Here is a 27,448-nt window from a genome sequence, read left to right as displayed (position 1 = left end):
CTCCAGGGATGAGGCTTCCACCACCTCTCTGGGCAACCTGTGCCAGTGTCTCACCACCCTCATGGTCAAGAACTTCTTCCTAATATCCAATCTGAATCTACCTATTTCTAGTTTTACTCCATTCCCCCCAGTCCTATCACTCCCTGACACCCTAAAAAGTCCCTCCCCAGCTTTCTTGTAGCCCCCTTCACATACTGGAAGGCCACAATAAGGTCTCCTCAGAGCCTTCTCTTCTCCAGACCGAAGAGGCTCAATTTTCTCAGTCTGTCCCCATAGCAGAGCAGCTCCAGCCCTCTGATCATCCTCGTGGCCCTTCTCTCTACACTTTCCAGCACCTCCAGATCCTTCCTGTAATAGGGGCTCCAGAATTGGACACAGTGCTCCAGGTGGGGTCTCACCAGAGCAGAGTAGAGGGGGAGAGTCACCTCCTTCGACCTGCTGGCCACACTTCTCTTGCTGCAGCCCAGGATGGGATTGGCTCATGTGGCTCACTAGTGGCTCACGTTGAGCTTCTCATCCCCTAGCACTCCCAAGTCCTTTTCTTCAGGGCTGCTCTCTGCCGGACTCTGAACAATCTATCAGCTTTTTTAGTCTTCTCAGAGCTGAGCATAATGGTCTGCCTACCCATTTCATCATACTACAAAGTGCCTGCTGAGCTGCTATTTCTACTGAGGTAGCAGCTACATCCCCATTCAGTACTTCATTGCCTTATGGTTCACTCTGCACGTGCATAAAAATGGGAAGAACATAAAGATCTTACTTTTTGCTGTGGAGAGACAACAGAAGCAGAAGGAAACAAATGTGAGGAAAACAGAAAGAGAGTAACAACCACATTCCAGAAGGAGGGGAACTATCTGTCTCCAGAATATGCAAGATGAGTAACACCATCAAATACCCTTTGGTTTATCATCAACACTCCCTCACCGTTACTGTTGAGATCAGTATGGTGATAATTCAAATTGCAAACAAGAAACTTTGGCAGCACTATCTTTAAAAATCTGATCATACAACTAATTGAAAACAGTACCTAAGTGCTTTTTAGTCATACAGCACTACTGCAAATGATACCCGAGGTCTTAATTAGACAGGTGTTGCATAGCTGAGCAGACACAAGCCTAAACAGCTCAAGAAAATTGGGGCCTAAGTGACTTGCCCTGTATCCCACTGGATGACTGTACTAGAGCAGGAACTGAACCCAGCTCTTCAGTGTCCCAGTCCACAACCTTAATCACAAGGCTGCAAAGTTAAGCACATGCTTAAAGACTGGGCTGATGTGGGTGTTTTATGGTGCAGGATCAATGTATTTATCAGTCAGATTCAACTAAGTGAGTTAAATGCTAGATGTTAGGAAAAAGTTCTATACAGAGTGATTGCCCATTGGAATGGGCTGCCTGGGGAGGTGGTGGAGTCACCATCATTGGAGGTGTTCAGGAGGAGACTTGATGGGGTGCTTGGTGCCATGGGTTAGTTGTTTGGGTGGTGTTGGATTGGTTGATGGGTTGGACGCGATGATCTTGAAGGTCTCTTCCAACCTGGTTTATTTTATGTATTCTATTCTTTCCAAATCACTTGCTTCATCCCTTCCTCCCTCCCTCCTTTCCTTCCTTCCTTCCTTCCTGAATTCCTTCCTTCTGAATTCATCCCAAATTCCTTCCTTCCTGCTGAATTCCTTCTGAAATCCTTCTGAATTCCTTCTGAATTCTATCCAAATCACTTGCTTCCTCCCTTCCTCCCTCCCTCCTTTCCTTCCATCCATCCATCTAAATTCCTTCCTTCCTCTTTCCTTTGTTGAGAACTGGAAGTGTGAATCTTTGCCTTCTCCTTTTTCAAAATCTAACTGATTAGAAATTAGTGCATGGTGTTCAAGACCTGGTCTTTTGTTTCTATCCCTCCTTTACCCCTTCCACACCTCTGTGGTCATCAACATAAATTGTCTCACCTACAGTGAGACAAACATTTTAAGCCCTAAGCTTTAATTTGAACTTATAAATAAACGTGGTGTTAAATCTCCACATGACATCATACATGACACAGCCCTGGTGTGAGCAGCCAGCAGAGTTCCACTTCAATACTGCAGGGCTTGTGCACAGTCCCTTAAGCACTGGTCTTCTGATCATTCAAACCTGCTGAGCTCCAATTCTGACCTTGTGCCCCTCCACAAAAGAAGGACACAATGGAAAATAGCGTGATCCAGTTTGGATATAGATGGGTTATACAACTGTGCATTATACAGCTGATCCACACAGGGCTTTTGTGCTCTGGAGTCCACATGAAACCACATTTTGTTTCAGCCTTCCCTTGAAGCTGGACACATCTCAAAGAACTCTAAGACATCTTCACTCCACCACAAAATAGAATCAAGACAGAAACAGCTCAGCATGTCTCTTAATCACCAGTGCACGAGTCCTTGGAGTTACAGAACTGGATAATTTGTGAACTTGGACAATGAATTACACATGCTGGCCTTGAGCACCACCCTACAGTTAGTTATATTGTCTGCTACATCTATCTGCTCATTGCAGTTTGCAGTTCAGGATCTCCAGGTCTCCCTTCCACAGTTACAGAATTATTCTACTGTGAAGTCACTTTTTGGGTAGCATTTTGGCCTTAAACACTCCTGCATGAAAAAAAAACTCACCTCAACTTCAGAAGGGGAAAAAAAAAAGAAATCTAGAAAAAATACCTCATGTTTTTCCAGTAGAAGAGGTTCTCCTCCCCCTCTACTCTGCCCTGCTGAGACCTCATCTTGAGTACCGCGCTCAGGTTTGGGCTCCCCAGTTCAAGAGGGACAGGGATCTGCTGGAGAGGGCAATAAGGATGATTAGGGGAGTGGAGCACTGCCTGGTGAGGAAAGACTGAGGGACCTGGGGCTTTTTAGTCTGGAAAAGAGAAGACTCAGAGGGGATTTAATAAATGTTTATAAATATCTGAGGGCTGGGGGTCAGGCGAGAAGGGACAGGCTCTGCTCACTTGCTCCCTGGTGGACTTGGGGAGGCCTGTGGATGTAGTCTACCTGGACTTCAGCAAGGCCTTTGACACCGTCCCCCACAGCAAACTCCTGGCCAAGCTGTCAGCCCATGGCTTGGATGGGAGCACACTGCGATGGGTTAGGAACTGGCTGGAGGGCCGAGCCCAGAGAGTGGTGGTGAATGGAGCCACATCCAGCTGGCAGCCAGGCACTAGTGGTGTGTCCCAGGGATCAGTGCTGGGCCCCATCCTCTTCAACATCTTCATTGACGATATGGATGAGGGGGTTGAGTCAGTCATCAGCAAGTTTGCAGATGACACCAAGTTGGGAACGGATGTTAGTCAGTTAGAAGGTAGAAAGGCTCTGCAGAGGGACCTTGACCGACTGGACAGATGGCCAGAGTCCAATGGGATGGCATTTAACAAGTCCAAGTGCCAGGTGCTGCACTTTGGCCACGGCAACCCCATGCAGAGCTACAGGCTGGGGTCAGAGTGGCTGGAGAGCTGCCAAACAGAGAGGGACCTGGGGGTGCTGATTGACACCCGCCTAAACATGAGCCAGCAGTGTGCCCAGGTGGCCAAGAGGGCCAATGGCATCCTGGCCTGTATTAGGAATAGTGTGGCCAGCAGGAGCAGGGAGGTCATTGTGCCCCTGTATTCTGCATTGGTTAGGCCACACCTTGAGTACTGTGTCCAGTTCTGGGCCCCTCAGTTTAAGAAGGACATTGAGACACTTGAACGTGTCCAGAGAAGGGCAATGAGGCTGGTGAGAGCCCTACGAGTAGAGGCTGAGGGAGCTGGGGTTGCTTAGCCTGCAGAAGAGAAGGATCAGGGGTGACCTCATTGCCCTCTACAACTACCTGAAAGGTGGTTGTAGCCAGGAAGGGGTTGGTCTCTTCTCCCAGGCAACCAGCACCAGAACAAGGGGACACAGTATCAAGCTGTGCCAGGGGAAGTTTAGACTCGAGGTGAGGAAAAAGTTCTTCACCGAGCGAGTCATTCGTCATTGGGATGTGCTGCCCAGGGAGGTGGTGGAGTCGCCGTCCCTGGAGGTGTTCAAGGGGAGATTGGACGTGGCACTTGGTGCCATGGTCTAGTTGTGGGGTCTGTTGGGACAGGTTGGACTTGATAATCCTTGGGGTCTCTTCCAACCTTGGTTATACTGTGATACTCTGACTGTGATAAGACAAGGAACAATGGATGTAAGCTGCAGCACAGGAGGTTCCACCTCAACACAAGGGGGAACTTCTTCACTGTAAGGCTCACAGAGCACTGGAACAGGCTGCCCAGAGAGGTTGTGGAGTCTCCTTCTCTGGAGACTTTCAAGGCCTGTCTGGATGTGTTCCTCTGTGACCTGAGCTAGATTGTATGGTCCTGCTCTGGCAGGGGGTTGGACTCTATGATCTCTTTGGGTCCCTTCCAAGCCCTGACATCCTGTGAGCCTGTGAAAACTGTGTAGAGCAAGGCTTTGATTTCTACTTTTTTCCATTTTTTTCTTCTTTTTTCCCTTTAACATTGCACCATAATGGGCTAACTGGTAAATTGTCTCCCTTGGTAATACAATATTTCTACATTTGGTAACATTATGGTTGGACTAGATAATCTTTTGAGGTCCCTTCCAGCCCCTGACAGCAAGAAGGTCTCCCCTGAGCCTCCTCTTCTCCAGGCTAAGCAACCCCAGCTCCCTCAGCCTCTCCTCACAGGGCTGTGTTCCAAACCCCTCCCCAGCTTTGTTCCCCTTCTCTGGACACCTTCCAGCAACTCAACATCTTTCCTAAACTAAGGAGCCCAGAACTGGACACAGGACTCAAGGTGTGGCCTAACCAGTGCTGAGTACAGGGCAGAATGACCTCCCTGCTCCTGCTGGCCACACTGTTCCTGATCCAGGCCAGGATGCCATTGGCCTTCTTGGCCACCTGGGCACACTGCTGGCTCATGTTCAGCTGGCTACTATCAACCAGTTCCCCCAGGTCCCTTTCTGCCTGGCTGCTCTCCAGCCAAGGACTCCATACTCAGTACAGAATGAAGCCAATGACTCCATACTCAAGTGTTGGAACACTTACTTTGCTACCATTCTGCTTGTGTTAGACAGTCTGTAGCTCCTAATGACTGCTCAGACTTCAACAGTTGACATATTATTTCCTCAGCAGTTCTCAGCAATAGCTGCTGTGATTTTTATAAGACTGCAACAACTTAACTGTTCAACCTGCTGGTGTTTCACTATAAAATTCAGGGTACTTAACTCTAAGAACTTCTGATATGACTCCACTCATGCCAATCCTTTCAAAACAGAAGAGCAAGATAATCTGCCAGAGGTTTCCCCATGCTGCTCACAGCTTTTATCTGTTTGGCATGGCTTACTAATTCTTTTGAAGTTCTGTGTTACAGAGATATTTAAAAGACTGGCCTTAAAAAAACCCCAACAAACCAACAACAAAAAAGGATCAGGAAGCTGAAGTTAATGCTCATGAAAATGCAACACAAAATCCCTGGCTGTGCAGTACTTTGTAGACTCCCAATAACAGCTGCAAGCATCTCTTAGGTAAGTATGTTCATAGTATCATAGTATCAGTCAGGGCCTTGTCTTCGTAACACCACCCACTCATATATCACTTCATCCAGCAAAACAGCTGATTTAGCTTGCTTTTGTTACTTCCCATATGTGAAGGAACCACTTGACCTCTGCTCATCACCAAGGAAAATGACAACTAGACAGAATAAACTTTCAGTACTTCCTTTGTTTGGAAAAAAGTGAAAGGTATGCAAGGATGACTGCAATGAACAGCAGAAAATACACTTCTATTTGTCACTAGTTATTAGCCTCATGCCAGGACTGAGTAGACCTGAGTGGTTTATTTCCAAGGCTATCAATCACAGGAAGCTGAGGCAGCTCTAAACCTAATGCATGCTAACACAGGTTATGAAATTGCTGTACAGGAACTGCACCTATCTGAAGAAACACACATATTTGTCTTCATCTAGGGTAAGAGTTATAAATAAACTGCTAGAGTGTAAGGATGATAAATACAGACCATCTTTAAAGTGCAATTAGAGCACACCCAGCTCCAGTGCAAACACCCTTTGGGAGGCATCAAGGAGGAAAAAGGGTTTTATCTGTTAAGTTGCAATGGGTGGAAGAGGTGCCTGAAGTGCCAAATGGGCATTGCCTATGAGGGGTAAGAAGGACCTATGGTGAGGACAGAGATGAAGGAGGCAAAGGTATTCATACTGAGTTCCTCAAAACTTTACTGATCACCTCCAGCCCCTCATTCACAGGGCCTAAAACTCCTTTGCCTCCCCCCCATCCCTCATCCCAGAGAAAGAAAACAAGCACACTGGAGCGTTCTCAGTCTCCTCCCAGCTTCTTTCCTTTCTCTTGGTACCTTCTGCATCACAGCTACCTCTCCAATGTGAACTGAAGTTCATCCCAGCTGTGTACTGGCCTCTTCTCTCCCCTTTCATGAGAAACAATTTCTGGGAAAGAGCCAAGAGCAAAAGCCAAAGAAGAGCTAGCTAATCTAGCTGTAACCTAGTTGAACATAAAAAAGAACTAGAACTTGCTCTAAGTATTTTAATTTTTTTTAAAGTTTATATGAATTAAAGCAATAGGAAAAGGGATCTCAAGAAATAAGGTGGAGGAAATTGGTTTGGTGGTACAGACCAGACTCAGAAACAGAGACTGGAAGGGAAATTGGTTTGGTGGTACAGATCAGACTCAGACATGGAGATTGGAAAGGAAATTGGTTTGAGAGTACAGACCAGACTCAGAAAGAGAGATTGGAAAGGATATTGGTTTGAGAGTACAGACCAGACTCAGAAAGAGAGATTGGAAAGGATATTGGTTTGAGAGTACTGACCAGACTCAGAAAGAGAGATTGGAAAGGATATTGGTTTGATAGTACAGACCAGACTCAGAAAGAGAGATTGGAAAGGATATTGGTTTGATAGTACTGACCAGACTCAGAAAGAGAGATTGGAAAGGATATTGGTTTGATAGTACAGACCAGACTCAGAAAGAGAGATTGGAAAGGATATTGGTTTGATAGTACTGACCAGACTCAGAAAGAGAGATTGGAAAGGATATTGGTTTGAGAGTACAGACCAGACTCAGAAAGAGAGATTGGAAAGGATATTGGTTTGATAGTACTGACCAGACTCAGAAAGAGAGATTGGAAAGGATATTGGTTTGATAGTACAGACCAGATTCAGAAATAGAGACTGGAAAGATACCTATGGAGGTCCAAGCATCAGTGCAGCAGAACAGTGAATAAGTCACCTTTAAAGATGGCATCACAGAAGCAGTACAGAACGCTTAAGTCAGGAGTGCTGGCGTACTACAGGTCACGGCCAGAACCAAACCAAATCCCTGTAAGAAAACTGGGAAGTAACCATCAGCATTTTTTTTCTCTCCACAAAATCCTCTAATAATCCACATCTGTTTGAGCTATCCTGTCTGTGTCTTTACTATGTTTATTCTGTTAATTTTATTGTTCTTGGCAGAGAAGCTTTAAAGAAAAAAGACAAAACTGAAGATCACTGCACGGTTAGGATTTGCCTTCTCTTTTACTGGGAGCTTTGGAACATGAAATGCTGGAAGAAACCTGTGAGGGAAACCAATGAGTAACTCTGTGTTTGCTTCTCTTTTGGTTTAAAGTACATTTATTCACTTATGACTTCCCAATATACACTCAAACGTATTTGCCAGTTATAAGTTCCTGAAACAGGGAAGAGAAGGAAAAATGTTTGGACAAAATGAATGTGGGGATCTAGCCAAACACTTCACTGAAACAGTTCAAATGAAAATCCACAGAAAGGGTTTACCTTACACTCACAGACTTCAACAGGTAGTCATAGTAAAGTGTCCTTGGGGAAAAAAACTACAGAAGAGTTCTGACTGATATTTAGATTGCTAGAGGGTAGGGAAGCTGGACAGTGGGATCCAGGCAGGTCAAACTGATGGGGCAAGGAGTAATTGTATGAGGTTCAACAAGTGCCAGGTCCTGCACTTGGGTGACAACCACCCCATGCAATGCTACAGGCCTGGGGATGTGTGGCTGGGAAGCTGCACCATGGAGAGGGACATGGGGCTATTGGTTGGTAGCTGACAGAATATGAGTCAGCAGTGGGCCCAGGTGGCCAAGAAACCCAACAGATCCTGGCTTGGATGAAAAATATTGTAGCCTGCAGGAATAGGGAGGTGATCATTCCCGTGTGCTCAGCACTGGTGAAGCCACACCTCAGGTGTTGTGTTCAGTTCTGGGCCACTCACTACAGGAAGGACTTTGAGGGGCTAGAGCATGTCCAGAGAAAGGCAATGAGGCTGGAGAAGGACCTGGAACACATGGCTTGCAAGGAGTATCTGAGGCAGCTGGGGTTGGTCAGTTTGGAGAAGACAAGGCTGAAGGGAGACCTCACTGCCCTCCACAACTACCTGAAGGGAAGTTGGAGGGAGGAGGGGGCAGCCTCTTCTCCTTGGTGTCAAGCGACAGGACCAGAGGAAATGGTTACCAGCTGCACCAGAGGAGGTTCAGGCTGGGTGTTAGGAGATATTTCTTCACTGGAAGGGTTCCCAAACATTGGAATGGTCTAGCCCAGGGCGGTGGTGGAGTCACCATCCCTGGGGGTGTTAAGGCAGTGTGTGGACCTGCTGCTTAGGGACATGGTTTAGTGTTGACTCTTCAGTGCTAGGTCAGAAGTTGGACTGGATGATCCTGAAGGTCTCTTCCAACCAAGTACATTCTGTGATTCTGTAAATGGGTGGCAGAAACCCACTCTAATTTTACCTAGAATGAAACATTAAGAAATAATGTGTAGCAGAAAACTGTAACCCCAGGTAAAATTTGTGCAGTTTTTTTCCACCTTCCATTTGAACTGTTCCCTCCTTTCTCCTATTCTTTTACCCACTCCTAAGTATTACCTGTCTGTCTGCACAGGCACCAATAGACTTCCACACATCTCAATGTTTTGTGCCACCCTCTCCATCTTGCATTACAATTAATTTGAAACCCAAGAAAGCTTTAGCTCTAATGACCACTTGCTTTTCCCTGTGGCTCTGAAGGCTGCTCTCTGCTAAAATGGTACAAAATGACTGTTAAAAGCCAAACAAACCCTTGTTTCACCTACATGCAGAAAACATTGTGCCCAGAGGCTATGTTAGACATGCAAGTTCCTGCATTGACAACACAGGACAAAACATTTCATTTCAACCTGAAATGACTCTGTATTTATTTTTTCTCAAGTTTGATTAATGAAATGCCATTATCCCTGTGGGTTGAAGGGGTTTACTCTAAAATGTGAAATAATTAATACATTTATACCTTATCTGAATGAAATCCACACTCACTGGCACAGTAACTTTAAAAGCACCTAACAACAGGAAACCAACAGCTTAAGGACACCAAGGGATCTTTTCTGTTGATTCAAAGGAGAATCCAACAGGCTTGCAAAAATGAGTAACACTACATAAAACACAGGCTTTTCAAAAGAGAGAGAATAGAATAGAAATAGAATAGAATTAACCAGGTTGGAAAAGACCTTCGAGATCATCGAGTCCAACCTATTACCCAACACCATGTCATCAACTAAACCATGGCACCAAGTGCCTCATCCAGTCTCTCCCCAAACTCTCCAGTGATCATCAAGTCCAACCTATTACCTAATACCTAACCCCTCATGACAACTAAACCATGGCTCCAAGTGCCCCATCCAATCCTTCTTTGAACATCTCCAGAGACAGGGACTCCACCACCTCCCTGGGCAGCACATTCCAACGGCCAATCTCTCTTTCTGGGAAGAATTTCTTCCTAACATCCAGCCTAAACCTCCCCTGGCACAGCTTGAGACTATGTCCTCTTGTTCTGGTGCTGCTTGCCTGGAAGAAGAGACCAACCCCCACCTGGCTTGACCTGCCTGAAACAAAAAAACCCCACCAAATAAATTACAGAATTATACTCTGATTATATTTTAGGCTCATTTCTACACTCCTCAATTACATCAGTTTTGTCATTCAGTATTTGAAGTCCAGCAGGAACAAAACCATTGTTCTTTATTTTCTGGTTTGTGGTAAGAGATTCTCTTTTTCTACCATTAAAAGTGATAGGTGTGTTTTGGTTTCAGCTAAGTCATTACACATGACAGGATGTGCATGAATGGAGTACAGTAAGGTACAGCAGAGCACAGGAAAAAGCAGATCTTCCACCAAGGAAGGAAGGTCTCCAGCTTCCTACTTCAAACCACATTCAAGACCATAAATGGAAAGCTACCAAACAGCTTGATGTTACTGTTCTAAGAGAAGAGTAACTCATTGTTTAGGACAGTACTTAACTGTGTAACAGCACAAAACAGATGCATTCCCTTAATGTAATGACTTAAAGTATTCATTATCAGCAAAAAAAAAAACCCCAATATAAAATATCCTTTTTGCTCCTACATGATTTTGCTCTTCTTCCAGAAAGTAAATTGTGATTAAATAGCCTAGGACCTAAAAGCAATTAAAAAGTTATGGTGTAAATAAAGAAAGCTGCAAACTGCTTTGGTATTTAAAGTGGATTTCAAGTGGATCCAGATTTAATGTCTTGGATTTATTGTCCAGGTACTGTAAAGAGCACTCTAGCACAATAATAGCCACGTCCTAAATAACTCTGCCTCTTCATAAATGTGTTCTGCTTGGCCACTAGTCAGGGTCATATCAAGAACTTTGGCCCCTTAAATGCAGAAATGGAATCTTGTAAGACTTGCTGCTGCTACTTGCTACCTGATGTGTCTCTAAATAAAAAGAGTATGTGGTTTTCCTCATAGGCTCTGGCAGAAATTGCAAGAGAGCCCTGACATGCTGTAGCAGGTTTTACTGTGCATGTCTCTTACAACTTTGAAATAAGGTCAGCCTCACCGTTTAGCTACAGCCAGCTCCCACAAGACTTACCTCCACCGTTTTTCTGACACAGGTATGGGAATCTCCACACATTCCCCAACCCCACTGAAAATCCAACTTGTGCCAGGATGTATTGGAGTTTGCTGTTCCAAGCAGGTCTTTCATCTTCTACATCTGAGCCTTCTTCAACATCTGTGTCTTTCTCTTCCTGATCATCGACCATCAGTTCACTCTTCTTAAAGGCATCATCTGAAGAGTCTTCATTAGAAAGAAGATCCTTAACTGACTCAATGACATCATCATCAAGTTCTCTTTTCACTACCTTGCTGTTCTTAGGCATTTGTAATGCAAGAAAAACAGTAAGAAGCCAAGTTCAGAGATGGACAGGCGCTGAAGAAAACTCTCCCTCTGGCCAAAAATACTGACGAAATAGCCTGAAGATGGTGTCTGATGAGTCTTTGATACCACAGAATCAAGAGTAAGGACTTCTGCGTCTAGAAGTTTGTTCTACTGAAAGGATCTGTGAACAAAAAAATAAAATGTATTACAGCACTACATAGGGAAAAAAAAAAAGAAGTCATATGCTTTAGTTTACCCAGTTTCTTATCTCCATGATTTGACAAGAGCAGAAAAAAACCCAGAATCATAGAATGGATTGGGTTGGAAGGGACCTCCAAAGGTCACAGAATCATGGAATTAATCAGGTTGGAAAAAACCTTCGAGATCATCAAGTCCAACCTATCACCCAACACCATCTAATCAACTAAACCATGGCACCAAGTGCCACATCCAATCCTTTTTTGAACACCTCCAGTGATGGTGACTCCACCACCTGCCTGGGCAGCACATTCCAATGGCCAATCTCTCTTTCTGGGAAGAACTTCTTCCTAACATCCAGCGTAAACCTCCCCTGGTGCAGCTTGGGACTGTGTCCTCTTGTTCTGGTGCTGGTTGCCTGGGAGAAGAGACCAACCCCCCACCTGGCTACAACCTCCCTTCAGGTAGCTGTAGACAGCAATAAGTTCTCTTCTGAGCCTCCTCTTCTCCAGGCTAAGCAACCCCAGCTCCCTCAGCCTCTCCTCATGGGGGCTGTTACTCCAAACTCCTCCCCAGCTTTTTTGCCCTTCTCTGGACATGTTCCAGCAACTCAACATCTTTCCCAAACTACTCTTCATCACAGCATATATAACCACAACCATATTTTCCAAGGTGAGACGCTCACCTCTTAGAAGCTTTGATGTATTTCCTGTTTCTAAGAACCCATCTGGAAAGCCGTAACTGAAGCTGCTGTTTCAAACATGTTTCTACAGACATGAAAAGTGCCTGCACCTGAATACGTGGTCAACACAATGAGTCATTTCAAAAGGCAGGCAGACAGACAGACAGACAGACAGACTTGCTTGCAGCTGCCTTACTAAGGTAACCAGAAGATTTTTTGGGGGAAGGAATGCCTTTTTTGAGAAATTCTTCTCTAATCACATGGCATAAAACTAGTAGGGCAAAGCCATCTGCACAATTAAAGAGTCTTAAAAGGGATTTAGATTATGTGTTAAGCCTCATGAAAACCCTAAAGAGGGAAGACAAGAAGGCCAATCAAGAACTGCTAACTGATGGGAAGCACAAATTACTCCGACATACATGAAGACAGGCAGATGCTGGTCTCTTCTCCCAGGCAGCCAGTACCAGAACAAGAGGACACAGTCTCAGGCTGTGCCAGGGGAGGTTTAGGTTGGATGTTAGGAAGAAGTTCTATACAGAGAGAGTGATTGCACATTGGAATGGGCTGCCAGGGGAGGTGGTGGAGTCACCATCATTGGAGGTGTTCAGGAGGAGACTTGATGGGGTGCTTGGTGCCATGGTTTGGTTGATTAGGTGGGTTGGATTGGTTGATGGGTTGGACACAATGATCTTGAAGGTCTCTTCCAACCTGGTTTATTCTAAGACCTTTCAGCTTTTGCTTGTGGAGTTTCTGCGGCATCTGGTCCACAGGATGAAGGCTGTACCATGTTCTAATGAACCCACACACAGCTGAGAACTGCAAGTTAACACAGGCACTGAGAGATCCAGCAACTCTTGGCTGCTTCAGTGACAGTCCAGAAGAAAAGAAGTCACTGGAACCCAGCCCACAGCTTATCAAGATGAGACTTCACAACAACAGAACTACAACCTCTTGTCACCACAGTATCACCAGCCTAGTGGCTGACAATTACCTTCTTCAACAGTTTCCAAGGATTTGGAAGTTGACCTTCACTCTAGTTGCCTACTGAACTCCATTATAAGCTCTTTTCATTCATTCTCTAGACTCCTGTCACTGCCTTCTCACTTTCCCTCTCCCTCCTGTTACTGCTTCCTCTCAGCAACTCCAGCTCTGGCAGTCAGCCCATATTTTTTAAGCACAGTAGAGCCTTAGCTTGTGATATGCTTTGTGCTCACCACTGTCTATACAGCTCAGGGTGCTGTAAACCTTCCTTTGGATATGTGGTAGAACTAGTACCAGGCTTTGTTTTGACTAATACCAGCTCCTTAAAAAGGTGCTTCAGCTCTACTCAGAACAGCAGAATGTGGAGAAAGAATTAAGACAATAGAGAAATCCTTATACTATATTCCATATACCCAGACTAATCATTGTCTGTTCAGGTCTCTTTTTATGTTGCCTTCTGGGTTATAAACCCTTCAAAGGTCTACACCCTCTTCCAGTCCATGTATGGTTCTGTAGCTCTCAGCTCTGAGATATCTAGGTAGAACCAGAATGCAAATGCCTATAACACATGGTTGAAACATTTAAGCAGTCCTAATGCAGTTCAGGACTAACAAGCCACAGCGCCTGGTACTTCAACCACTACTTCTAGTCACAATTCAAACCTTTCCTTTGGTTCCACTGATGTAAATTAGAGCAGCTTCTCAGTTAATTAGTAATAAGTTCAGGGAGTCTAGCATAATTAAACAGTTTCTCTCTTCACAGCTGCACATGTGAAATGACAACAATTCATCTGTAGGTCTGGAATCTTTCTCTAACTGCAATAAGCAAAAGGTATTTTTGGTCCAGAAAGCACAAGGCATCTATCACTATTTCTTGCAATGCTTCAAAAGGTCATACCTGCACTAATTAGACACAGGAACTTGCAGCACAGCAATATGATCTATCTGGAACTCTCGTAGATGAGTCAATTCCAACAGAAATTGCATCATTCCCTCAAGTCATGCATTAAACATTGCATTACTACACTTCAAAATAAGCTGGGCTTGATACTTTTATTCCCAGCACAGTATCATATTCAGTCCCCTTTCATTAACCTTCCATTAAGCAGGGTGTTACCCACAGCACTGTAACTGCACAGACTTGTAGTAGTTAACGGCGCCTGGGAAAACACTGGGGGCATGGTCAGCAGAGAGGTTTTGGGTTCCACCTGGATAGACTGCCTCTAGGATGCAGGACAGTCCTTCCAAGATACATCACAAACCCACAGGTGATCTCCAACTGTCGGAATTAACAATTTGATCTCTGTACTAAAGGAGTCAGTACCCAAAATCTTGAGGAACCCAACCTGACCAGGCACTACGACCACAGTGTGGGTCCAGAAGCTCCATGCTCAGGACTTCCAGAACACACTCCAAGCTATTCACAGAAGCCTCCCTCTTTGATCCAAATGAAACCTGCAGAGAAGGCAAATACCAAGCTACTAAGTTGCTCTCTACAACTACCTGAAGGGAGGTTGTAGCCAGGAGGGGGGTTGGTCTCTTCTGCCAGGCAACCAGCACCAGAACAAGAGGAAACAGTCTCAAGCTGTGCCAGGGGAAGTTTAGGCTGGAGGTGAGGAGAAAGTTCTTCCCAGAGAGAGTTGTTAGCCATTGGAATGTGCTGCCCAGGGAGGTGGTGGAGTCACCGTCCCTGGAGGTGTTCAAAAAGGGACTAGACGTGGTACTTGGTGCCATGGTTTAGTAGTCATGAGGTGTCGAGTGACAGGTTGGACTTGATGAGCTTTCAGGTCTTTTCCAACCTTATTGATTCTATGATTCTAAGCTAGGTCTAGATATGAATGCTTGCAAGTGAAGACTGAATAGGGAAAGACCTAAATGTCTAGAAATGTTGTTTTAAGTTCCCCCATCATTTGGGTCTAGTCCAGTATTGAAGTTACTCATTAGTATCCAACAGTACTTAGGAAAGCTCATGTCAAATTCTGTTAAAGTGCTCTTCCAGGTAGTTCATTACTAGCTACCTTCCACAGAGCCTTATGCAGCAATACAGCATTATGTGACAGGATACAGCAACTGCGGCCAGAAGAAGCAGGGAAGTCATTCTGCCCCTGTACTCAGCACTGGTTAGGCCACACCTTGAGTCCTGTGTCCAGTTCTGGGCCCCTCAGTTTAGGAAAGATGTTGAGTGGCTCGAATGTGTCCACAGAAAGGCAACAAAGCTGGGGAGGGGTTTGGAGCACAGCACTATGAGGAGAGGCTGAAGGAGCTGGGGGTGTTTAGCTTGGAGAAGAGGAGGCTCAGGGGAGACCTTATTGTTGTCTACAGCTACCTGAAGGGAGGTTGTAGCCGAGTGCGGTTTGGTCTCTTCTGCCAGGCAACCAGCACCAGAACAAGAGGACACAGTCTCAAGCTGAGCCAGGGGAGGTTTAGGCTGGATGTTAGGAAGAATTTCTTCCCAGAAAGAGAGATTGGCCATTGGAATGTGCTGCCCAGGGAGGTGGTGGAGTCACCATCACTGGAGCGGTTTAAGAAGAGCCTGGATGAAGCACTTAGTGCCATGGTTTAGTCGATTAGATGGTACTGGGTGAGTTGGACTGGATGATCCTGAAGGTCTTTTCCAAGCTTGTTGATTCTGTATTCTGCATTCTATTCTTACTAAATCAGGACTGTTTCTCTGAAGTATCATTAAAAAAAAGTATCTACTTAACAAACCATCTTTATTAATGACCTGCAGAAATCACTACTGCAGACTCAGCCATTACTGGAGTAATTTTAACCTCCCGAGTCCTAAATCTTGTATAGAATCATAGAATAAACAAGGTTGGAAAAGACCTCAAAGATCATCAAGTCCAACCTGTCACCCAAGACCTCATGCCTACTAGACCATGTAATGTACTTTTAGATATAACCATCACTTTGGATTAAAAGGTCTAAAATATAACTTAACCTGTTTGCTTGGGGGTTGTGTTTTGATTGTTTGATTGGGTTTTTTTCCCTACCTATGATCTAGATCATGCAATTTGATCAATTGATTTCACTCTGATTTCCAGGCAGTTTCACTCATCCTTTTTTCCTAATTCAAATGATGTCATAGTACCACAGTATCAGTCAGGGTTGGAAGGGACCACAAGGATCATCTAGTTCCACAGGCAGGGACACCCCACACTAGATCAGCCTGGCCAGAGCCTCATCCAGCCTGGTCATAAACACCTCCAGGGATGGGGCCTCAACCACCTCCCTGGACAACCCATTCCAGGGCTTCACCACTCTCATGGGGAAGAACTTCCTCCTCACCTCCAGCCTGAATCTCCCCACCTCCAGCTTCATTCCATTCTCCCTGGTCCTATCGCTACCTGAGATCCTGAGAAGTCCCTCCCCAGCCTTCTTGTAGCCCCCTTCAGATACTGGAAGGCCACAATTAGGTCACCTCGGAGCCTTCTCTTCTCCAGACTGAACAGCCCCAACTCCTTCAGTCTGTCCTCATAGGAGAGGTGCTCCAGCCCTCTGCTCATCCTCGTGGCCCTTCTCTGGACACCTTCCAGCACCTCCAGATCCCTCTTGCAATAGGGGCTCCAGAACTGGGCACACTACTCCAGGTGGGGTCTCACCAGAGCTGAGTAGAGGGGGAGAATCACCTCCCTTGACCTGCTGGCCACACTTCTCTTGATGCAGCCCAGGATCTGATTGGCTTTCCAGGCTGCAAGTGCACACTAAGAGCTCATGTTGAGCTTCTCCTCCACCAGCACCCCCAAGTCTCTCTCCTCAGGGCTGCTTTCCAGCCAGTCACTGCCCAGCCTGGATTTGTGCCTGGGATTACCTCCACCCAGCTGCAGGACCCTGCACTTGGTCTTGTTGAACCTCATGAGGTTGGCTTGTGCCCACCTCTCCAGCCTGTCACGTGTCAGCTGAAGACAAACAAAGGGAAGTTTTTCTTACCACATTTATGGAGGAAAACAGTATTTCTCTGGACTATTCCACAACTGAAATGAACAAAATAAAAGATGACATCCCCTCCCCTTATCTAAACTCTCTTAAAAAAATATCTAAACATTAATCTTTGTATCTGACCTGAGAAGCATCTGTATTGTTTGGAAGGAATTTAACAGAAATTGCTGAACAGTACATGGGGTTCAGTGAGGAGAGGATTTAGAAAATCATTTCTGTCTGGAAAAACACAAAAATCATTAAACCAAACAAATCAGATTTTTGGTTTTTACAGATTGCTTTGTGCTAGAAGGGACCTTAGAGGTCATCTAATTCCAACACAGGTGGGGACCTTTCACCAAACAAGGTTGCTCAGGCCCCCATTCTAACTGCCTTTGACCATTCCTAGGGATGGAATATATCCACAGCTTCTCTGGGAAACCTGTTCTAGTGTCTTGCCACAGTAAAGAATTCTTCCTACTATCTAACCTAAACTTACTCTCTTTCCATTTAAGACCATTTGGCCTGTCACTGCAGGTCCTGATAAAGACTCCCTCTCCCCATCGAATCACAGAATCAGCGGGGCTGGAAAAGACCTCAGAGGTCTATTAAGTCCAACCTATTACCTAACACCAGGGGAGGTTTAGGCTGCGTGTTAGGAAGAAGCTCTTCACAGAGATTGGCCATTGGAATGTGCTGCCCAGGGAGGTGGTGGAGTCACCATCACTGGAGGTGTTTAAGAAGAGACTGGATGGGGTGCTTGGTGCCATGGTTTAGTTGATGAGATGGTGTTGGGTGATAGGTTGGACTTGATGAACTCGAAGGTCTTTTCCAACCTGGTCTATCCTATCCTATCCTATCCTATCCTATCCTATCCTATCCTATCCTATCCTATCCTATCCTACCTGCTGACAACTAAACCATGGCTTCAAGTGCCACGTCCAACCCTTTTCTGAACACCTCCAGGGCCCCCTTTAAGTACTGGGAAGCTGTTGTAAGGTCCTGCCAGAGCTTTCCTTCCTTTAGCATGAATATGTCACACCAACTCTTTCAGCCTGTCTTTACAGGAGTGGGGCTCCAGCCCTCTGATCATCATCATTTTGAAGATGATCAGACATTTTTACGATGTCTTACTCATACTGTCCTTGGTATATTCAAACCTCTCTTACTCATATTGAAAGAGAAAACACTGAGCTGTCTTTGACACATCAAGCAAGCTGCAGACCCAAAGTTACTTTCTCAGAACACAGTGGGGATTTTTGTTATTTTCTTCTACAGAAATATAATCAACCCTTAATGCATCAGCACATTGAAGGAAAGTAACCTGATTAGGCTGCCACATTATTAGCAGATTAAGCAATAATAATCCCTTGCAACAGAGAATTCAGACCCAAATTAGCTCCCTGGGAGATCTAGGCTTGCTATACAACTTTTACCTCAGCTTCAGGCTAGCATTCAGAAATCCTGGCACAAGAGATAAGACCTTTAAAGCCTCCACTGACCAAGCTGCAAGCATTTGCAGTAAGATTCAAAGGAACTTCAGTATTTGGAACACCAAATGGTACACTGAAAGAAAAATTGTTGCATGCCCTTTTCTGCCAATCTTTCTTCTACGTAATGCCTAGCAAGGGAGTTAGACTGGGTCTGTCCAACACTGCCTGCTTCCCTTCACAGTTACACTGGTAATGAATCTCATGTCAGGCTCCCCTCTTGTCACATCTCTATCAGACAGATCTGCACACCAATATACAGCCACTTACTAGACAAAAATCATGCTTCCAGTTCTCTCAACTGCAGAGTAGAGCAGTAAGCAATGAAGTTATGAGGATGGTGACTTAGGTTATGAGGATGGTGACTGCTGAGAAAAACAGGCACCAAAACCCCTTATTTGCTTATGAATTCCTGAGTACAGCTGCACCATGTTCTTTGCAGCTACAGCACAAGTCCCTAGAAAAAGCCATGGATAAAGCAATTTCAGGTTTAAAACATCCCACAACAATATTGCAGCGACTAGGTATTAAAGACCATTCAGCAATGCTTTTCTGACAAATTAAAACACAATTACTTATCACATTTGTATTCCTTCTCAAAACCAACACTCCCTTCTGAAAAGCCCAAAGGAAAAAAGGGCTGCATTCTACCACATTAACCAGCAGTCAGTTAGCTGGAAACAACTTATTAAATCAAGTAGATTTTTCCATAGGAAAAGGTCCTCCATTCTTTTCCAGAACACTGTACTTTCTTTCTTTCATGACCTTACTTTTACATCTGATGAAAACATAGCAATTTGACAGAAACATTCAAATTCTAATACATTCTGTTCTTCAGAACTCCTGCTTTCTTCTCCAGTGAAGCAGTTAACACACCAACATGCTGCTGTGGGAGTAGCAAAATGCAATATGAAGCTGCAGCCAGCTCACATGGCTGGAGTCTCTGCTTGGAAGGCAGGCTGTGGTACCGCAGTGTAGCAGTCCAGCCCCACAAGCTCACATCCCGCGTTCCTGGTTCATGAAATCTCCACCTTGACTTCCAGTGAAGAAACCAGCTTGAGCCAGCAGAGGACTGCTAAGGCTAGAAGCCATGATTTTCACCGTGGCAGATGTTCATAAACGATCTGGGCTGATTTTTATGCCTAAGCTTCCAGTTAAAGGAAATCACTGGATGAGAACTAGACACAAAAGCGAAGCTTTTCGCACCGTGAATAAAACCCATGAAGTGCAGATACAAGTCTTTGAGCTTAGCACAAGAAGGCATGATGGGAACAACCAACACAGAAAAAGGAAACCCAACATTTCAGAAGCCAAGTATGGCTGTGGGTCTACAAAAAAGGAATCAGGCCGCTGGTGCAGAGAGTACGTGGGGGATAGCTACGACCATCACATTCGAGTGAGAAAGAGAGAAAGACAACTGCAGGAGCACACCAGATTTCGTGGGAGTACTGTGACTGTGAAGAATGGCTATCAGTGGGGGAATCTGTGTACAGATAATTATTTCAGCAAGTTACACTGTGTTACAGCACTCGGTGCACAGACTGAATTCCTGCTGCAATGCAGGAATTCTGTTCTTTGGTGGAAGTAAGAATATGCACCATAGCCTTCTTTTTGCCTAGTCAAGCCCATTTTTATCTGCCTACTGGAGCAGCCTGTAAGGATGCTTGCTCTTTGGTGTGAACTCCATGATCCAGCATTTTGCCCTAACTAGTTTAATACAGCTAGTCAGTAATAGATACAGATTCAATAGGTACTTAATTTAATTGTAATGAAAGACAATTATGTTCTGTGCAATGAAACATATCCTTGCCTGCATTCTTCAGAGATGTGCTAATGACATGCTAATGCATGTTACATGTATCTCAGTCTTCTGATAGTACACAAAGCTCAGTCTGTTTTCCCAAGATTTTGCTCCTACTACCAGGAAAACTGGACAAAAATCATAAGGTAAATAAGTGTCAGCTCTGATGTCTCTATTATCACAGTACATTAGAGGTTGGAAGGGACCTCCAGAGATCATTGAGTCCAAGCCCCGTGCCAAAGCAGGATCACCCAGGGTAGTCCAACACAGGAATGCATCCAGGTGGGTTTTGAAAGGCTCCAGAGAAGGAGACTCCACAACCTCTCTGAGCAGCCTGTTCCAGTGCTCTGTCACCCTCACTGTAAAGAAGTGTCTCCTCATGTTGAGGAGAAATTTCTCTGTTCAAGTTTGTATCCATTGCTCTTTCTCTTATTCCTGTGCACCACCCAAAAGAGCTTGGCCCCCTCCACTTCACACCCACCCCTCAGATACTGATAGACATCAATCAGATCCCCTCTCAGGCTTCTCAAGACTAAACAGCCCCAGGCCTCTCAGGCTCTCTTCACAGAGGAGGTGCTCCTAATCATCTTTGTGGCTCTCTGTTGGATTCTTTCCATCAGGTCTCTATCACTCCTAAACCCAAACTCTTAAGCCCAAAACTGGACCTCCTACATTACATTGCAATCAGCACCAGAACAAGAGGACACAGCCTCAGGCTGCACCAGGGAAGGTTTAGGCTGGAGGTTAGGAGGAAGTTTTACACAGAGAGAGTGATTGCCCATTGGAATGGGCTGCCTGGGGAGGTGGTGGAGTCACCATCACTGGAGGTGTTCAGGAGGAGACCTGATAGGGTGCTTGGTTGCATGGTTTAGTTGGTTGGGTGGTGCTGGATGATAGGTTGGACACGATGATCTTGAAGGTCTCTTCCAACCTGGTCTGGTCTATTCTATTCTATTCTATTCTATTCTATTCTATTCTATTCTATTCTAAGAGATCTTTGGGCCACAGGAGACTTCAAAGCATAAGAAAAAGTTAATTTTTTAAAATTTTTTTTCCATTCCAGTGTCTCTATACAATGAAATTACTTAGACTATAGCAAAACTATTTAAAGATGCAAGTGTAAATTCACACCTGCTACAAATATGGCTAGTTATACAGACTTCAGTGACACCTACATCTCTTTCACATTACTAGGACATTTTTTCTCAGACCCTAAAAATTGTTCTTCCTGGTTTTACCTTACATCAAGGCCCTGCAGAGTCTCAAATACAGATAGTTTCCCTTCCAGACTAGTCTCCTTACATTTTAGTTACAGAGTAATACTTCATACTATTATAAAACAAACATAATGATTTACACACACACACCCCTCCTCCCCCCCAAAAAAAAAGTAGTATTTCTCTCTCAGAATTGATTCACTGACAATAGGTTTGATTGTTAAGTATTTGTAGGACTTCTTCCAAATCACAGCAGAAACACCTAAGAAAGTTACAACCTAGAGCTTTCGAATGTCAGTATTTTTGACTCTCATTGCATGTGATCTCTAAAGACTTTATTGTCATAGTTTCTCACCTGCTTTCACAGACTTCTCAGTAATTTCTGCTCACAAATCAACATAGAATCATAGAATTATGAGGGTTGGAAGGGACCTCAAGGATCGGCCAGTTCCAAGCCCCCTGCCATGGGCAGGGACACCTCACACTAGAGCAGGTTGCTCACAGCCACATCCAGCATGGCTGCAAAAACCTCCAGGGATGAGGCTTCCACCACCTCCCTGGGCAACCTGTTCCAGTGTCTCACCACCCTCATGGGGAAGAACTTCTTCCTGACATGCAACCTGAATTTACCCATTTCTAGTCCTATCACTACCCAGCACCCTAAAAATTCCCTCTCCAGCTTTCTTGTAGGTCCCCTTCAGATACTGGAAGGCCACAGTAAGGTCTCCTTGGAGCCTTCTCTTCTCCAGACTGAACAGCCCCAACTCTCTCAGCCTGTCCTCACAGCAGAGCAGCTCCAGCCCTCTGATCATCCTCTAATCATCACTGAAATACTTCATGGACCTACACGATGTGCCAACTACAATTTCTTACTCAGATGGAGAAAACATATCACTTATTCTGCAGTCTTTTCCTGTATGTACTTCACTGAAGGAACAAATCCTGTCGTTATCACTCTTCCATCTGAAGCCAAGTGAAGTAATCTGGACAGCTCTGACAATACTCCACCCTTGACTGGTCAAGCTCAAAAGCTGGAGCTGCTGGCAACTTGAACCAAACCATGCAAGCTGCAAGAGAGTGACAACTTCACCACAGAATCTGATCACACTTCTGAGAAGTGAAAGGATATTGAAGTATGCTTAAATAGTTAATTGAAGTACTGAAGTTATTTAAGTTGCAAAAAATCGGGTACTAAAAGTTAAGACATTACTTAGTGGCTCTGAGACCTTTATTCCCTGGCTTCTGTGCTTCTGAATGGATCAGTAAGCAAATCAAACTGTCCACGAGACAGAATTTGTGTGATTACTTCTTTGTCTGCTTTTTATACATAATCAGAGAGGCTGAACTGTTCACAGATCTATCAGCAGAAATCTTCCTTCTCCTCAAGTGGTTATTTCATTGTATCTATTATGCTTTCGTGAGTTGCATTGCAGTAAAACTCTGCCTTTAAAAAGAAGATGATTAACACCAACTCCACTACAGAAACTCTTAAGACCATAAACATCCTATTCCAGTTTCTCATCCCTTCTCCATCTTGGCTTAAGAAGAGTGTGCTGAATCATTGGCACTGCAGCACAGGCTTGAAATGCAAAAGTAATACCATTTGTCAGCAGCAAAACCCATATTTTCCCAATGTGGGAAATAAAGACTACTGGAACCACCAAGATTCGAGCCACTGTTGTTCACAGCATTATCGGAACCTTTTTCTTTCCTTTCTCCATGGAGAAAATTAGGAACCTCTGAAGAGTAAACAGTAAATTGTACAGTTGAAGGGTAAGAATGAAGACCTCTATTTCAGTGTAGGCTCAGCACAGTTACTGCCAGTGCCTAGAGCAACCATTCTGGCAGCTACCACTGCTCTTTCACACGACTTTGTATGGGCTTGTCAGGTATTGTGCATCCAGCTCTCCAGCAGAATACTGCTCAGTTATACTTCTTAGATTTTTTTTTTCCCCACCCCCGAAATTATTCTGGATTATTTCCTGAGTAGGGGCAAGGCCACTGTGAATCAAATTTCAAGGAAGAAGAGAACTGCAGAAATTTGAAGACACCACCTGCCGATGGATAAAAGTCATTCTGCAATCAACTGAGAGAACTCCGAGATCTTAATGTCCCACAGAAAAGCCATAAACTTTATGAGCAAAGGACCCCAGACTGTTCTTCCACAATCTAGCCATTTTGTCTTTTGAGCAAGGACATTATTCCTTGATATGCACAAAACAGCAGCACAGTGGAAAGCACCTGGGGACCAGGTGGACGTGTCCTTAATGCTGTGGATCCTCTTGGTTGTACACTAGTGTCCTTAACGTTGTGGACCCTCCTGGTTGTACACTAGAGTGTCCTTAATGTTGTGGACCCTCCTGGTTGTACATGAGAGTATTAAAAATAAACAAATAAATCAGCCTTCCAAAAAAAAAAAATTACAATCCTACCATAAATACTCCCAAAATGATACAATTCCATGCCACTTGAGCAACAATTACCCCAACGTATCTCAGCAACACAAAAGGGATGGCTGCAATTAGTAGATATTGTGGCTCTGAATAATCTGGTTTGGGGTGGGTTTTTTTTGTTGTTTAATTGTCTGATAAATGCAACATTTTAACAAGTTTTGCAACATACAGCAGAGAAAAGAGGGCTGACAGAGCTGTTCAGTCTGCGTGGTTCTCATCTGCACTACTAGTTTCTCGCTGGCTTGCCCACAAGAAAAAAGAAAACTGTAAGGATGACGATATTAAAGGTCAACAGGAATCAGGCTGTGCTGCCAAACTAGTTTAAAGATGATTAGCAGTTTCACTCACTTAGTTTCACTGTTGGTGGCACCTCTGAACAGCTAGCAAACGGTTCAGTTTCAAAACCAGTGGCAGGTTTGGGGTTTGAATCCGAGCTGAGCCCGAAGGGAGTGCTGGACATGCACCAAATGCAGGCTTTCATTCTAGCCTTCTCTTGATATGGTCTATGTGTAAACCAGCACCTTGGCTATCAGTCAAGACAAAATTAAGCAATCTTCCCTAAGTATTTTTTAAAAGTCTCCTTTTTAATGAGATGTTGATAATAGGAAGCATGCTACTGAAAAAAAAAAAAGCAAACAGAAAGAGCATATAGTCATAATTCTTTAATCAGAGTAAGCTGTTTGCATAAGACATCCAGTGCACATGTACATGACACAACAAAATCATCCTTTCATTTGTACTTCCTTTGCAGGGAGAAACAAGAGCTTTGGATCCACATCCTATAGTATGTCAGTGACATGTTTGATGTTGACACTTTGTTGAAAAACAATTAGGCTTCTCTCAGAAATCAACCCTCCAGCAGTGAGCTGATTATGTAGCTATACCTCACAGAAAATAAAATGGCTGATTGAGGATGAGCTCTTGATTACACCTTTTCCAAATAAAACAAAGCGTGATTGACTTAAATGGAACCTCTCGTGGGGTAGGTCAGCGTGACTGCGCAGGCAGATTTCAATCATCTCATTTACTTCCACCCCGAAAAGCACAGACATTCCAGTTCGATCTAATACTAGCAAAACCGGCACAAACCCCAGCCAATATGGGCATGGGAAATAAGAATTGATATGGAAATTGGAGAGCGGAGAGGGGGGAAAAAGGAAGAAATCACTGGGGGGGAAACTGTAGGTACAGTCCAGAGAGTCTACCCTGTGGATGTGCCGTAGTACAGAGGGGGTTGCACCTAATAAAGAGGAAATAGATCCAAGACGCACAAAGGTTGAGAAAAGGTCCTCATCACCATTCCCACCCAAACATGGCCGACACTAGGGTGCACCCAGCACCCAGCCCACCGCGGCCGCCCCAGCCGGCGTGGGGTGAGGGATGCGGGTGGCGGCGATGGGAGGGCACCGCGCCGGCCCCCGCCGGGCGACGCCCACGCTCCGCAGCAACAATGCGGGGCCCGGGCAGCCGCGGGACTTCCCCACCTACCTCCTGCGCCTCCTCCACCCAGCCATCGAACACGGCGACCGCAGCCCTCGCCCTGCTGCGACTCAGCCTCGCACGCTGCCGCCGTCACCAGGCGGGGATGGGCGCCCGCGGGCCGCTCCCGGCGCAACTGGCGATGTTCCCGCTCCCTCCCTCATCTGCCGGAACGGCGAAGCTCGTCCCGCTCCCTGCCAGCCCGGAGATAGATAGCCGCGCAGGGAGGCGCATCAACACGGTGCTCCACTCCCGCGATGGAGCCGGCCCTCGGCCCCGCTCCCCCTGAAACATGCGCTGCACATACATTTAACGTGCTTTAAACAACACGCGGGAGATTCTTAATGACATTTGTATAACTCGTGGTAGCAAAAAGATGCAAATTCCCTACCCCACCCCCCTCTTTATTCTTGAAACAGCCCCGTACATCCTCTTAACCTACTGCCGAGTTAAAACACATGGGCGGCTTCCAGCGGGCGCTCGCTATTGTCTTCCGTGGGGCTGGTCCCCTCGCTGCGAGCAAGATGCTGGCCCCGGGGCGAAGGCAGCCTCCCCGCGGGGGGAGGGACCCCCATGCTCCCCGCAGGAAAGCGTACACAGGACGGAAAAGGACACCCCCCACCCCGTTCCTCCTCGCACCCCCTGCCCCTTCCTGCCTGCCTGCCCGCCCGCCCGCCCGGCTGAACGAGCGAGGCGGTGGGGCCGGCCATGCTCCCCACGCGGCGCCGGTCGCACGGCTGGGCTGGGAACGCGCGGAATCGTGGCGGCGCCCTGCTCGCTCGCTCGCCCGCCCTCCGCAGCCGCCGCCTTCCCTAGCCGCCGCCTTCCCTTGCCTTACCTCCTCCCGCGGGGCTCGCTAGGCGCCAGCGGCGGGAAGCGAGGGAACGAGGGACCAGGGGTGGCGAGCGCGGCCGTTCCGGCGCGGGGCTCAGCGGCGAGCAGGCGGTGGCAGGCACATGTGCTCAAGCCTCACTGCGACGGCGTTTAAAGACAGACATAAAAGCGGCGGGGGGAGAGGAAGGGGGAGGGCAGCGCCGGACCGGGGGAGCCGCACCTCCTGACGTAAGGAGCAGCGCCCCCCGCCTGCAGCAGCATCTCCTCCGCGGGAGGCGGGCGGCGAAGAGGCAGAGGCGGCAGCGGCAGGCGGAGGAGGAGGAAGGAGAGGCCCGCCACCGCCGCGACAAATGCCCTGCGGACAAGCTCTGGCACCGCGGGTGCCCCGTGCCCTGTCGCATCCCGTCCGGACGTGTGACGGTTACCGAGTCCCCGATCCAGTGTGCCGCACACATGGGCTGCGAGCGCCCAGCGGAGCCGCAGCCTTTGGCCTCGCGTTGGCAGGGGAGCGGGGCACAGGCAAAGAGGTAGCCTCGGGGGTGGCCTATAGGCAGGAAGCAGGCTCACGGGTGTGAGCTTCCATGGAAAACGTGGAGATTTGCCAAAAAGAGGATGAGTGGGAGCGAGGGATGCGGGCCCGAGAGCGGAAAAAGCGGCGGTCAGGAGCAGGGTGGCGGCCGCGGTACCCAGAACACCTGCGTGCTGAAAGTCAGGAGGCAGCGGCGAGCGAGGAAGGATGGAGACTTGGCGAAGGCTTGCCTGGGGACTCAAGGGATAGAGAGAGACCGTGAAGAGCATGGGAAGGACCCTCCTTGTAACCCAGACTTGCTGCTGTGTTCGCATAAAGATGATGCTTCCTTTTAACAACCTCACCTAAACTTCATGCCCTTAAATCTGTCCTCTGCCCTTCCACGAGATGTTTTTCCTTGCCTTTTTCTTTAAAAAGAAAAGCAGGTCGATTCTGGTTAGAAAAGAAGGCTTGGGGTAAAGAAGTTCAAAGGTGCAGCAACGAGGCATGAACGACGTGTTGGCTTTGGTGGAGATAGCCATGACAGAACGGAGAGTGCAGTAATTCACTGCTCACTTCGTAATTAGTTGTAGCACCTTTGATCTTAATAGGTGCTGAATAAAGATATGTAACTTTCTTCCACTGCATGAATCAAGAAGCAATTCCCCCCCCCCCCCCCCAAAGAATTCTGAAGTTAGTCTGCCTAGCT

General features: G+C 46.1%; 1 protein-coding gene across 1 annotated transcript in view; it reads right to left on the bottom strand.

The window, feature by feature from the left end:
- Positions 1-26,398, bottom strand: part of SLC6A15 (solute carrier family 6 member 15) — a 53,331-nt gene extending 26,933 nt beyond the window's left edge. The window contains exons 1-2 of the mRNA XM_054178457.1: positions 26,236-26,398; positions 10,889-11,357 (exon numbers count right to left, since the gene is read on the bottom strand). Of these exons, the coding sequence (XP_054034432.1) occupies positions 10,889-11,177 (289 nt within the window). The 5' untranslated portion in view covers positions 11,178-11,357; positions 26,236-26,398. The remainder of the gene's footprint in view (positions 1-10,888; positions 11,358-26,235) is intronic.
- Between the last annotated feature and the right edge of the window lie 1,050 nt (positions 26,399-27,448).

This window comes from Dryobates pubescens, chromosome Z (genome assembly GCF_014839835.1).
Source record: "Dryobates pubescens isolate bDryPub1 chromosome Z, bDryPub1.pri, whole genome shotgun sequence".
In the NCBI taxonomy this organism is placed as follows: Eukaryota; Metazoa; Chordata; class Aves; order Piciformes; family Picidae; genus Dryobates; species Dryobates pubescens.
Note: the sequence above shows the minus strand (reverse complement) of the source record. Positions and strands in the feature narration are given on the sequence as shown.